Below are 14716 nucleotides of genomic sequence, written 5' to 3' on the forward strand. Positions count from 1 at the left end.
TCTGATTGTTAAATGTACAATAAATTTTGTATATTTAGTGAAGCCATGAGAAACTTTTACCTTCATACTAAGAATATTTTCTGAATTACAGGCCCTAAAAGTACCTTTTTCGACCATTTTTGAGGCCACAAGAATTCATAAGTACAACTGATAGACACTTGAAATGTTAAAAGGTGAAAAAACACATTTGAACTTTGCCCAAAACTGCAATCAAGTCACTTCTACACCCACTCCAGGTATTCATTTTTTAAAAATCAATTAAATAAAATTTAGTAATTAAATATGGGTCTGTAATTAGTACATTTTTCCAGCAGTCTTGAGCGCACAAGACTTCATAAGTACAGTTGATCGACACATGAAATTTTAAAAATTTTAAAATTGCAACCAAATCACTTCTACATCCACTCCAGATATTCAGTTTTTTTCAGTTGAATTAAATTTTGTTGATATCGTGCCAATTTCAATTCAGATTGTCTTAAGATGCTTTACGGAACCCATATAGCCTGAACTCCATACTATAGATGATAGGCTGTGAAGATATCACAATATAACGCCAAAACCTCCCTTTTGTCCAACATATTTTTACTATAACCAACTTGAGCATCAATATCATAGGTTATATTATAGTTTTAACAGCAAAACAGAACCAGTTTAATGTCTATATTTGAAGTCATCGAAACAACCACTGGTATCCCTGAGAAAACGTTTAAGGGTCATATCGCCATGTGATGGAGAATGATCACATGGAGATACGACCACACACTTTTTTTCTATTAAGAGCAGAAAGAAAGTGGGGTGAAATTACCTTGCAGATAGCACAGTGTCTCTCATTTCTATTAATTTTACTCTAAAATAACTTGAAAGTTGTGCAGATGAGAGGTTAGAATCTAAAGATTTCCATGCAAGGTTAATTTCCTCAATGTTTTAAGATCCAAACAGTGGTTTTGAATGTAGTTTTCATATTTAATGTTTTAATTCATGTCAAGCTTGGTGATGAAAATAACAATATAAAACTATATGGTTTGTCAAATGCCATTTTGTTAATAAAGTAAATGTTTACATTTTTCTTAGAATCATTGCCAACTGTTTATCATCCTGCTGTATTTTCAGTTTGCAGTCAATGGGTTATTTGAAGTCAAAATCCTGCCCTCTTGTGGCAGGTTTCAAAAATTCAGTTCAGAGCCAATTTATAGAAAGGTTTTATTTAGTATAAATCATTCTATTGATTCAAAATTGTCTGTAAGTGAAAAATAAATGCAGACTATATCCATCCATGTCTCCAGTTTAAAATATAATAAGAAAAATGATTAATAATACGTGTTCCACATATACTTTTGTAACTAGTGCAGACGAAACACTCAGTATGTCAGTGCTTTTGACAAAACTGATCAGATCAGGCTAAAGCTCTCATTTTAACTGCATCTGTATGTGCTTCTGTGTTTGTCTGGTGAAAGTACTTGTAATATGTAACAGTAATGTTTGTGTGTTTCAGAAAGTCCGTCTCCAGTGGTACTGGTCCCTGGGTGGCAGAGGGGTTTAAGCTTCTGGTCATGTGGGGATCAGACTTCATTTAATCCTCCAGAGAGAGAGAGAGAGAGGGAGTGAAAGGAGAGAGAAGTAAGGAAAGAGAGAGAGAGAGAGAGATTGTATTTATCGATGTCTAACTGTGTTTAAGTTGCAGTACTGATTTAAGAACCCCAAAGCGACAAGCTGACAGAAAAGGGGTGTGTGCCTGCAAACCCTAAAGCTGAGTAATATAAGCTGTATTGAGATCTTTGGAGGTGAAATCTCGGAATCCAGATTTTCTTTCTTCTACGTGGAATTTGGAACTTTCTGTAAATCCTACAGGTCTTTTACGATTACCAGAACTTGGTAAACATCCGACTCCGAAACATTCTGGGAACCAGGAATCATCAAAACGTAATTCCTCAAGTAGCAACTTCAAGGATTCGAGACCTTCTGTGATTTTGGAAACACAACTCCTCCTGCTCCTCAGCTCTTGCTTTTGAACTTCAGAAACTCTGTGAGATTTCTTTTGAATATTTTCTGGAATACCTGGTTTTGTTTTACAACTTTTGGAACTTAAGTATCCCCAGAAACAAGCTGTGATTTGCTTTTGGAGTAAATTCTGGAAATTCAGACTGCAACCTCAATCTTCCAAAATCCGTCTTTGACCTTTTTTTTGGAAAACTGGCCCAGCTCTTGACTCCTTCTACAGCTGCGCATTTATCCTGGATATTTGGGTACCACTTTTTTCCTGAGTAAGTCTCAGTATTTCCTCAAACTTTCCTCATGGCTCAATCAAGCTCCTGTCCAAATCCAGACCTCTCAAACATTGCCGTCATCCACAGTCCGCTAGGTGTTTGTTCAGAACTGGATAGCCAGAGAGGGAGAGAGGATGAGGGAGAGGAGGAAGACGAGGAGGTGGAACTGGCAGAGGAGGTGGGGGAAGATGTTCTGATGATGGGCGAGGCAGGACAGGAGCAAACTGAAGGCGAAAGCAAAGAACAGAGTGGAAGGGAGGAGGAGAGGATTATCCAAGAGGCCCTGTTGACAAATGGCGAAATGGGAGAGGGGGAGGGAGGAGGAAGAGAAAGTCTGGAGGAAAATGAGGATGGAGATGTGGAAATGGGGGATGAACAGCAAGAAAATGTAGATGAACCAACAACAGAGGCTGAAAATCAATGTCATTCTCCTGTACTGGTTGAGGAAGCTAACCAGCAGACATTAGACAGCAATGGAGAGCATAAAGAAGAGACAGGAAATGAAGAAACCAGACAAAAGGATGGAGAACTAGAAGCTGGAGATGAACTGGAAGAAAATGTAGATGAACAGGCAATAGAGAACGAATGTGAAGAGGTAAAGGTGTTGACTAAAAAACCAAGTCATTCCTCAATGTTAGTAGAGGTTGAGAGAGTTGACTGGCAGATATTAGACAGTGACGGCGAATGTGAGGGAGAGCTGATAACCGATGAAGAAGAAAATGAACAAAATAAAGAAATACCGAGTAGAGACACAGAAGAGAGCGGCAATGATGAAGTAGTCCATGATGAGGATGTTCCTGTAGTGGAATCAGGAGAGAGGACAGAGTCGTCTAATCATGACCAAGAGGAAACAGAAGTTTGTCCTGGTGACTTCACAGAAGATGTTGAGGATCCAGAAACAGATGTGACCCCTGTAACCACTGGGATTAATGAACAAGTTCACTGTAATCCATATGAAGCCCCAAATCCTATTGATACATTTGACACAACTGAAGAGGTGTCCAGTCAGACCGACCAATTAGCCAATGAGGTTGAAGATGAAATAAACTCTGATGAAAAAGAGAACTCAGAATTAGACATCAGTATTGAGGCAAAGATTGAGGATGAGGAGGTCCATGAGATTGCACAAGATGCAACGTCTGATTTTGAAGATGTTGTTGATGTCGAAGCAAATCAAACGGTAGAGCAACCAGACATGACCTTAGTTCCCTCTGAAGAGCAGTCACAGTCAGAAGGAGGGATTGAGGAAGCGAGGATGGACGGGATTGACCAGAAGGAGGAAGAGCAGGAACGACAGGTTGAGGCTAATGCTCTAGAAGTGATGGATGGGGGAGGACAGGGTGTGAAAGAGGAGGGGAAGGAAGGTGATAATATTGTTAAAGAGTTAACAGGTGAGGAGGAGCACGGAGATCCTGAAATGCAGGAAGAAAAGCTTGAAAACACAGCAATGGTGGCGCTTCTTGAACCAGTGGTCCACTGTGCAGAGGAGGTTCCTGTAGACGCCCAGCCAGAAGAGAGTTTGGATGAGGTGGAGGAGGCTTTTGAACTTGATGAACATGATGAACAATCAAGAGGTGAAGAGAATGAACCAACAACAGGCGGGGTAGGTGATTTGCAAGAACATCCTTTGCAGCCCCTCAGAGAAGCAGGGACAGATTGGGGAGACAAAACATTACTAGAAAGGAGACCTGAAGAAGATGTGGAGGCAGGAGGTGAAGAAACAATAGAGGGAGAGCCTGTGACTGTTTTAGATGATGACACTGAAGATGAAAGTAGACAGCTTGAAGAACAAATTCCTGTCGCCGTTACAAGTTCTTGTGATGAGGCCATAGACAAGCCTAAAGATGAAGAGCTGCAAGGAGAGAAGGTTGAAGAGAATGACGAGAAACAGAAAGAAGAGAGGAATGAAAAGCAAAAAGAGGACAGCAGAGAGGTGGAGTTGGATATAAATGGAAGAGTTAAAGGACTGAAGCAAGCGATGGAAAACGGGATCTTGTGTCCTGAGCCGACGAAAGAGGGATGGGGGAAAGCAAGGGTGCTGTCATCGAAGAGAAAAGATAATGACTGGATTAAAAAAGACCAACCAGAGGAAGAGATCGCACCAGAAATGAAGGACTGGAGGAAAGAGCTGAAGCCTGTCAAAAAAGACATTTGGGAGGTGGAAAGGGGAAAGAAAGAATGGGGGAGGAAAGAAGAGACAAATCAGCCAAAGAAGCAGGACTGGATAAAGGAGCTGAAGTCAGTGATTAAAGATGAATCAATGCCCAAGAAGAGAGACGATCAGGTGAAGAAGAAGCGAGTGGTGCTGTTGGAGGACGGACATTCGTACATCCCCCAGCGGGAGGAGATGATTGAGGAGAAGCGAGAGGAGGTTAAGCTGATATCTCATAGGAGAGTGGAGAGTCCTTTACCTCCTGTGTGCAAGAACAGCAAAACACAGCAGGACCAGGAGTACGACATCTCACTGTATGTTAAGGTAATGACCCATCAACACACTCAGACCCTCCAACACACACTGTATGTCCACCCAAACTCTTTATATGTACTGAAAAGCAAATGTTCCTCCATGGTTCCTTGATCACATTATAATGAATGTCATATGGATAACATTTCAGTTGTCATAAGAGCATCACAAGAAAGCAGCTGGACTTCTCTTTTTGGTTCTTGAAGATGTTTCACCTCTCATCCAAGAGGCTTCTTCAGGTTTCTACCTGTCTTCAGTTCTAAAGAAACCTCTTGGATTAAAGATGAAATGTCTTCAAGAACCATAAATAGAAGTCCAATTTCCTTTTACTGAAGCTCTTATGATAGGAATGACTGACAATCTACGCAGACATGTCAGACTTGTATATTCCTGTCTCGTAGTTTTCTTTTTTGATGCCTAATAAGGTTTGAACTCAATAAATTTCAATCTATAGCACATAAACAATGTGTACTACAGACAGAAGAAGTAGTCGACATAACAGAAACTATGATGTGCTTATAAAAGTGTTGTTTTCTGAAGAATTGGTGTTAATCGAAGCTTGGAGACAGAATATGAGATTTTGCTGGTGTTTGTGGTTTTCTACTACAACTGGACATCTTCATTGATGTTTCAGTGTCTCATTGATACCTTAAGCATTCAGGTACAGGCCTGATTTCAGTCTGAAGCCTTGATCTTAAATGGGCTCCATGCAAGATTCGCTTAGACTTCTGTTGAACTGAACAGACCAGAATTTTAACATGACAACTTTTACAAATAGCTGAGTGTCAGTGCACCCACATGCTAAGTCACTGCGGCCCAAATTGTGTTGGCTTGACTGCCATGATAAGGTTTTTCAAACAATAGACTTGGGCCAGTTTGAGCTGATGCTCCAATAATAAGACTCAAAAACAGTTTGGGACCAGTTTTGGATCATTCATTCAGAGATTGCCGTGACATTTTCCATATTTAGGCCTCTGTTAAGCCATTTTGTTTAGTGTGGAGTGGATGGAGGCCCAGGCTGCATAGTGTGCACATCAGTGTGATGTTGTCTACTAATTTTAAAGAAGGAGGCTGCTTTTACTGACGACAAACAGGTTAATTTCTAGTCAGATCGGTAATAATGAAGATAAGAGACCTAAAGTGATTCTCACTTCAATTCTGAACCACTTGTGTGTGTGTTTGTGTATGTGTGTTTGAAATGCTTAGAGAGACAGCAAGCGAGAGAGAAACCTCATGTTGATCTTCTTACCTTATCCCATTAAGACGGTGATGTCCTAATCCATCAGGCATGGTAACCTACATTGCTTCATGCATGCAATTCTAAATTTAGCGCCCGCAATAATAGGAAGGCATTTATTTACATAAACACAACATTCTGTCTTTGAAAAGTGACCTTTGTGAAGCTTATGAGGGTCAGTTTTTGTTCCATTTTCTGCATTAAATTTTAATAAACACTGACAAGGTGAATTCTGCAGCAACATTCCTAACTGAGGTGGGAATAAAGGAGGGCATTACCGGAGAGGTTTAACACCAAGAAAAAAATGCACTAATATCTGAGCGCCGCCTCACACTTACTCACAACAAGCTCGCTCTCCACTGGAGTTCACATTCAAACAATGGCCTCCTTTGTCAGGGGCTCTGTTGGCAGCACAGATGGAAATATTGTGGAGGGGTTTGAGGTTGGGGTCCAGAAAGGTTGAAAAAGTTCCATTTGGTTTCTTCACCTGCACTGAGATGATGAATCGAAAGACGTGTGAATAGATATGAATAAAACTTTCTTGATATATTTACGCCAACAGGGTTGTTTTATCTTCAGTTGATCAGAAAACAGAGCACAGTGTGTCTTTTTCGTATTTTTTTTTGCAAGTATCTAAGGAGCCAGATTGAGAAAATGCCTGAGCAGTGTATCGGTGCTATGCTGCTGCCGGTAGCATACAGCCTTAATCCCCACATTCTCGCTCTGTAAGCTGATTAGCTGCTCTTTGCTGCTGAGAGCTCTGGACACAGCAGTGCAGCAAACAACACAAACCCACCTCACATTACACTCTGCATGTACATGATAGAGAACAGCGAGAAGCCCAGATCAACAAGCTGACTAATGGCAGTTAACTGTGTTCAAAACAAAAAAAAAAAAGCTGCAGCTGTTTGACAGTTTATGCTTGGAAGTTGACATTATACACATACACAGGCCTGCACATATAATGCTTTATCAGAGATTTCTATTAGGTTACATAGAAATTTCTGCAAAACAAAGTCAAAATCAATCATTTATGGGGTTAACTGAGACCATAATCTTTAGTTATAGACATTGCAATATGCAAAAAATTAGCCTAACTCAAATGTTTCAGTGACTGAAAGCTAGCCGTTTTAGTTAAACCACACTGGAGGAACTCAACATAGAAAGGAAGAAGTTGTAAATTGTTGTGATGCTCACACAGGCTTCACTCTGTATGTTTGGTCCGGTTGAGCAGATTCCATTGCCGCCCACTGCCACACATCTAAAAATGAATGAAGGACTTATTCTGCAACTCCCAAATCATATCAGATTGTAATGTATGTTTATGTAACTAATTCTACAAGAAAAAAAAACGAGTGGCAGGATTTAATACAGGGAGCCCAGTGATCTCCGAGCCCCAAAGCTACTAGTATTTATCACCAAAGCTGTAAGAAAACCAACTTAATGTGCAAACACATATCAAACTTTGGTATAGATTATCAGCTAACATGACTAATATTGAACCAGAAGTGTAACTGATGCACGTCAATCCAGCTCTTTTCCACATTTTCACTTGAGACGCTGCTTGATATTTGTTCTGACAAAGAGGAGTTGTGTGTGTGGGAGATACTGACATACCAGAGAGAAGAAGCAGGCGGATGGAACAACAGACAGTCAGACAGACTGGATGTACTGTTGGGTGGTTATCATGGCTCTATTGGAAGATATGGATTAACTAGTTCTGGATTCCACCACCTGAGCGCCTTTTTCATGCGTATTTCTGATTGTTTTTGAAGTGGAATGTGGACCTGGGTTGGTCACCATGTCCTGGTATGAAATCGCCATTAAAAAACTCGATTTCCCTACTATTGAGTTGTTTGTGAAGGTAAGAAAAGTTGTAAAGTTGTGCACGACTCCTCTTACACAACAGCTTCATGTCCACCATATTCAGTGTGAAAGTCTGTTTCTGTGCGGTTTGCTTGGAAATGGTTCCACACAATAGTTTTGTTCACTTTTGATCAAGTAGTTCTTCAAAACTTTGAGGTGTTTTTAGCTCACTGTCCTGCTGCAGTTTGAATCTGTCTCCACTAAGATGCAAACTAGAAAGTAGAGCATGTTTCACTGCAGGTTTCATCCACTGTGGTGTCTCCTCTTACGTTCACTCTTCAGTTTCTGCCACTAATCTCTGATCTCCTCAAGTGTTTGTCTTAGTTTCACCTCCTGAGAAATGTATTAGAAGTGTTCCCAGACTAGGCAGCCTTCTTTTGATAGGAATTTTGCCGGCTAAAGTGTCTATTTAGTAAATTCTATTTGTGTGATGAAGTTACTTTTCTATCTTTCAGTGAGCAAAGCTTGATGTCTTGATTTTCTGATGGTCTTCCCACTTCTTGTTCTGTGGATACAACTGATTGTATTTCCACAAAGTGTTTTTCATGTACAGCATTATTAGAAACCTTCTTTATCGCCCTTTGAACTCCAAGTAGTTTCTTAGTGTCACTGTATGTTAGAATGATCTGAATGCTGCAGTTCAAAGAAATCTGACCTTTTGTACTAAAGATGCTCCCTGCCACTAATTTGCTTCAATCTGATCATTTTTTGTTTCATTTTACATGTCAGAACTTTTTTCATGAGTGTTTTGTATTTCCAAATCCTCAAGCTTTCTGATTGTTTCCATATTTACATAAAATTATGACAGATTTTTGATGTGACTTTTAGTATTGTTATTATTACTTGCTGGCCTCTTTTGTTTCTTTGAATGTTCTTCTTTTTTCCTTAATGGTTTGCTCCTTATCCAAGGCGAAATTAGTAAATTAATATTCACGAAAGAGCAAGAGACATACGCATTCATCACAAAACACAAAATGTAGATTGTTTTGCTGTTCAGCAGAACCTGATGACACTTAAGTGGCTGCGTTTGATCATTTCAAATCATTTCAGGACCATCTGTGTTGATATTAACACCTAAATCCCAGATATGGCAATAAATTCTGTGAATTCTGACTTTCTGAACGGCTAATTTATGTACGTGTGTGTGTGTGTGTGTGTGTGTGTGTGTGTGTGTGTCTATGTGTGTGTGTGTCTGTGTGTGTTTGCAGGCAGGAAGTGATGGCGAGAGCATCGGTAACTGTCCTTTCTCTCAGAGACTCTTCATGATCCTGTGGCTGAAAGGAGTCATCTTCAACGTCACCACAGTCGACCTCAAGCGGTAACAACCCGTGTTCATCTAGTGAACACATTTCTGCGCTCCTTTATGCATTTTGTCCCTGAGGGCTACTGTACAGAGCATTCAGTCAGAAACGTTTATTGTCTGTGTATATAAAGAACGTCAGCCTGTGTTTGGATTTTGTGTCGTTAGGAAGCCGGCGGACCTCCAGGATCTCGCTCCGGGAACCAACCCTCCCTTCATGACCTTCAACGGCGAGGTCAAGGTTGACGTCAACAAGATCGAGGAGTTCCTGGAGGAGAAACTGGCCCCACCTCGGTACACAAACACACAATCAGTGGCATAAGTTCACCAGAGGAGGCTGAGTTGACGAACAGAGGTTATGCAAAGAAGTGGAGTGTTTTTAAAAATGTGATAGATGCATTGTGTTGTGGTTTTGTTGCCATTGTATATAGCCCTCTATGGAGAAACATCTCAATTCACATCCTCTGAAGGACATGTTATCGTTCCAAAATCACCAAAATTAGACCATTCATCAGAGCCAGACACTTGAAACAGAGAAAGAATTGTTGGAATTTCAACTTCCAACAGTCTTTGAACTACTCATCTGTAATGTGAAGTTCCATCACAAAAATTTACCCAAATCTAAGCTGAAAATTGTAATATTTTATCAAAATCACTTTATTCTAAATGCCCTATTTAAAGATCCATCAAAAGTAAAGCGTTTCCACCAGATTCTGTAAAAATACTAAAATGTTTCACGTTTGGGTGCAACCATGAAGCCATCAGTAGCTCAGCTGTGACAAACAGTCGACTATTTGATTGAACTGCAGACTGTGCTGATAAAAGGTACAGAAAAGTATAAAAACACATTAAAAAAGTAAGTAATAAACTATCTATTGTATGTAAAGTCAGTGTTTTAATCTTGGAAACACCTGTGGATACTTGGAAAAATATTACAGATGTTGACGACATCTTTTAAATTTTTTATGAAATAAATCATTCAACTTTTGCTTTTTCTTTGCTATGACTTTTGTAATTTTAACTGAGTCACATTGCATGGAATGCATTTCTAAGTTCTCAATCCTTCTAGCCATAGTTGTGCAGTTTTCACAGAGGTGCAGGAATTTATATTGCAGTGAAAAATGAGCTTGCAGTGGATAAAAATTCCCAGAAACCACTTAGGGGTTCAGAGGATTAAAATAATAGTACAATATGAAATATTAAAATACACGTGCATCATTTGGAAAAGTACTGCATGCAGGTTTTGTCAGTTGATTCCTCTCATGTGTCTTTTACATCAGCTACCCCAGACTGGCTCCCAAACATCCTGAAGCCAACACAGCTGGTATTGACGTCTTTGCCAAGTTCTCAGCTTACATCAAAAACCCAAGAAAAGACACCAACGACGGTAAGACACAGTTTAACAACTATGTCCAATGATGAAAAGTGTTGCTTGGAGTGATTAACCCACAGATCAACTATCTCTATACCTACTTTGTGTTTAACTGTTCACATAGAGAGTGTATCCCATTAAATGCCATTCCAAACTAACAAGTATTAAGTGGCATTAAAGCCTGGTTAAACTCCTCAAAAGTGGAGCATCTGTCTTGGCTCTTGTGAAAAGATGCTAAAATGATCAGCAGTGTTTGAATACAGAATTTAGAGAGGAATGTATGTCTTTTTGTTGCAAATAGCTGTAAATATATATGCTTTACCAGAAGAAATCAGTAGTATCCTCACAGAATTTACAGCTTGCAGTTCTTTTCATGTATCTAATAGAAACAATGGCAGAAAAGGGAGTTTTGCAAATATGATGATGAATGCTGCAAAGAAGGTATACATAGATGGCTTGTTGGTCGAGGAGTATGATTCTTGCTTTATGTGCGAGAGGTCCTGGGTCCAAATCCTGGACGAGCCCAACATTTAGGTAGTGGTGGCTCTAGGTTGAGTCTTTGGGCTACTGAACAGAAGGTCAGAACATCATGAAGTGCCACCGTGGGCCCTTTAGCTGGGCCCTTAATCCGATCAGCTCCACGGTGCTTTACTGTAACTGACTCTTTTTGCTTTCATTCTGCTCCATGCAGTAACGGTGAAGTTGAATCTTAATCTTTAATTATTTTTAATTAATTATTGGTAAAGAACAAGAAAAATCTAACAATAAAAACTACAAGTAATACCTTAATAAGTACTTAGTTGCCACAGATGCTGACTGGTATGAAAATGTATCGTATACACAAAACAAAAATGATTTTGAAAGATATTTGTGGCAACTTGCAGTGTCCAGAATTGTATATAATATATTTTGGACACTTGAGAACCGGACTTGCAGAAATGGATTTGCAGCACATCTGTTGCTTTTAACTTTTGTTTAGTGAGTTCATTAGAGGGTGTTACGGTTCTAAAATCAGTATTTTAGTTGGGCGGAGCTGTGGCTGCTGTTTAATAAGTGGCTTTGTTACTTCCTACTCATTGTCTAACAACAGAAACACAAAAATATGTAAACGACAGCAGCTTTATTGTGAATTCGACTTTAATAAATGCAGATTAAGTGAGCACAGAGAGCAGGAGAGAAGCAAACAGATCTGTCTTGAAGCATTAAAGTTTCCACATAGCTTAAGAAATACAGGAATGACAAAAGTAAAGATCTCAACCTTCATAACAACGGCTTAAATATGTGAAAACATGTCAGCTTGCTTTGCTTCTTCCCACTGGCCAAAATAGAACTTTGGAAGACTGGGCAGTCAGTCCATTTCAGTGCTTCTTTCTCTCTGCGACTCCAGCCTTAGAGAAAGCCTTGCTGAAGTCTCTTCGGCGCCTCGATGACTTCCTGAGGACTCCCCTGTCGGAGGAAATCGACGCTGACGCCTCAGGTGACCTCCCCGAGTCCTCCAGGAGCTTCCTAGACGGACCTGACCTCACGCTGGCTGACTGCAACCTGCTGCCTAAACTGCACATCCTGAAGGTTCGGTCAGCTTCATGCACGCAGTCGTGGCGCTTATTTAGACCGACAGACGTAACCACCTTTATCTGCGTTTGTCTCAGGTTGTAGCCAAGAAATACCGCGGCTTTGAGATCCCAGAGGAGATGGCAGGAGTATGGAGGTATTTAAACTGCGCCTACAAGAGGGAGGAGTTCACCAGCACCTGTCCTGCCGAGAGGGAGATCGAGTTTGCCTACCTGGATGTTGCAAAGCGAATCAAATAAGAGCAAGAAATAGTCAAAATAGAAGATGTGAAAAGATACAAGGAGGTAGAAATAAGGAAAAGTAGTTACAAGGACAAAGAATGATTGGAAACCCGAAGAAGATGAAAAGAAGGGGAGATACTAAATAGGATTCCAGTATATAGTCTAGATCGATCTAAAACATTTATTATGTGATTCTACCGTTGTGTGCGTGTGTGTGTGTGTGTGTGTGTGTGTGTGTGTGTGTGTGTGTGTGTGTGTGTGTGTGTGTGTGTGTGTGTGTGTGTGTGTGTGTGTGTGTGTGTGTGTGTGTGTGTGTGTGTGTGTGTGTGTGTGTGTGTGTGTGTGCGCGCGCTTGCACTCACAGGTTGGGCTGCATCTTTATAACCATTTTACACATAATGATAATCAGTAATTAGCAGGTTGCTGGCAGAATTATTTCCTGATTTTTTTTTTTTTTTTTGACTTTTCAGATAATGGCAGGGCCAAGTTCGCTGCAAAATAAAAAAGTACACATAATAGTGAAGCATTACCATTCAGTATTACTGCATTATATACACTACTTACAGTTAGAACACTTGTATTTACAGTTTAATCATTTTAAAAATATAAATCTGTTACTCAAACCGATTCAGAATCATGTAACTAAAGCATTACACAGCATTTAATCATAGCCAGAAGATTTCATTTATGTTAATATTCACTCCTCCTTTAGTAGCAATAATACTACTCTGTCTATATTTGGTTCTGATAAACAGGAGAGTGCACTTAAAGACAGGTTTTTATAATCCACAGCTGGATTCTGAGCAGAAACATGTCAGCACAGATCAGACCTTGTTTTAGTCAAATTAAATCAATCACAGATGTCCTCTTTAATATCTATGAAGGCTTTTTGGGTCACATGTAGGCCTTTAAATGTAGAAACCACAGAGCAAATCCCAGAGCAGACCCTTGTGTTTCCACTGTAATGTGAATATGCCTTAAGTCCAACCACAATATGTATAAAATGCACCCTATGATTCAGTTTTTGTTAACAAGTTCCTGCTTAATTTTATCCATGAATCAGATTAAAATGAAAACACAAAGCATTCTTTTTATCTGTACATTTTTTCTGACCAGTGAATGACTCTGATGTGTGCTGACAGATGTGTGTGAACAGACTGCTCATGCTGTGATTATATTTGAAATGATTGTTTTGTGCTTTCGGAGTGGCTGAATGTGTGCAGACTTTGGTGGGTTTGTTGAATGTTGATGACTTTCTGATTTTGTAGTTCACTCTCAGACCACTAACACTGTATCAGTCTCTCTTTCAGCACAGATAAAGTTGCATTTAACCTCAAGGAAGCCAGTTTTGGTGATTTTTTTTCACTCTGTTTTGGTAAAATTGTCCTAAAACATACTCATCCACTGTTATTTTGGGAATGTTGGGTTAAACTCCCATTCAATTTTATTTTTCTGCCTTAACAAAAGGACAGAAATGTTCCATTTTTACCCCCAGCTTCTCTTAAATGCAGCTTTATTTAATTAAAATCACTCATTGGACAAAAGTGGTCGGCACTATTTTTGCACCAAGACTCCACTTTGACTGAGACAATCAGCCGTTCAGTGTTTGGCAGAGATGAAGTGTTATCTGGAGCTAAATAACCCTGACACCAGCCTGCTGTGTTCTGGCCTTATATCCTCTCTGAGGGGAGAATCTTTATTAAACTGATTTTATCACTGTTGTTTGTGTTTTCTGTGTTTCTGTCCTTGTCTTATTAAAAACTGCAATGGAAAACGATAACGACGAATAAAATAGAGCTAGTCAGGTCTTTAATTTTAATAAAATCCTCAGTCTGACTGGGAATAATCATCATTTTCACTGACTCAATCAACAACTTTTTACATTAGAGCGCCTCTTAGTGGCGACTGAGTGAACATACAGTGTTTTACCTCCCTAACGAAGCTTTCTGCAGAGCTGGAAATGCCACAAAACCATGAATAAAGGGATTTAGGTTGCTTTACATTAGCACAGCAACCCTGTTTCCTGTGGGTTTAGCTTGAGAGGAGAGGCTTAGTAACAATAATAAAATAATATTTTGTTTAGCTATTTCGTAGTTTTTAAAAAAAAAAAATTAATTCTAACAGCAACGTGAAATTATTTGTTGAAGAAAAATGTACAACATTTCGTCTTCAAGTTCAGTTTCTTTAAATTTAGTTTTCATTTGTCAGTGTGAAACATTAAGTAAATTTGCATTTATTTTATGCATTACAGAGCTCATGAAGAAGAAAAAAGCCAGTAAATATTTCTTTTTGATTTTCTTGTCTTTTATCACTGAATCAGTAATTGACTATTGTTTTTAAACTGCCATTTCTTATTCTGAAAAAATTAATCGTATTTCTAAATATATTACAAATCAATTAAATATATTTGCATTTATTTC

The 14716-nt window shown here is 39.3% G+C and overlaps 1 protein-coding gene across 2 annotated transcripts in view; it reads left to right on the plus strand.

The window, feature by feature from the left end:
• The window catches only part of LOC111562774 (chloride intracellular channel protein 4-like), a 32996-nt gene extending 18979 nt beyond the window's left edge, over window positions 1-14017 (plus strand). Inside the window, exons 2-7 of one of the 2 annotated variants that reach the window (XM_055008234.1) lie at window positions 1493-4740; window positions 9040-9149; window positions 9300-9425; window positions 10412-10518; window positions 11891-12072; window positions 12153-14017. In XM_055008234.1, the coding sequence (XP_054864209.1) occupies window positions 2293-4740; window positions 9040-9149; window positions 9300-9425; window positions 10412-10518; window positions 11891-12072; window positions 12153-12314 (3135 nt within the window). In that variant the 5' untranslated portion in view covers window positions 1493-2292 and the 3' untranslated portion in view covers window positions 12315-14017. Of the gene's footprint in view, window positions 1-1492; window positions 4741-5722; window positions 7830-9039; window positions 9150-9299; window positions 9426-10411; window positions 10519-11890; window positions 12073-12152 lie in introns of those variants that run through there. The other variant, XM_023261490.3, reaches the window with a different exon arrangement.
• The last annotated feature ends 699 nt before the right edge of the window (window positions 14018-14716 follow it).

This window comes from Amphiprion ocellaris, chromosome 24 (genome assembly GCF_022539595.1).
Source record: "Amphiprion ocellaris isolate individual 3 ecotype Okinawa chromosome 24, ASM2253959v1, whole genome shotgun sequence".
NCBI lineage: Eukaryota > Metazoa > Chordata > Actinopteri > Pomacentridae > Amphiprion > Amphiprion ocellaris.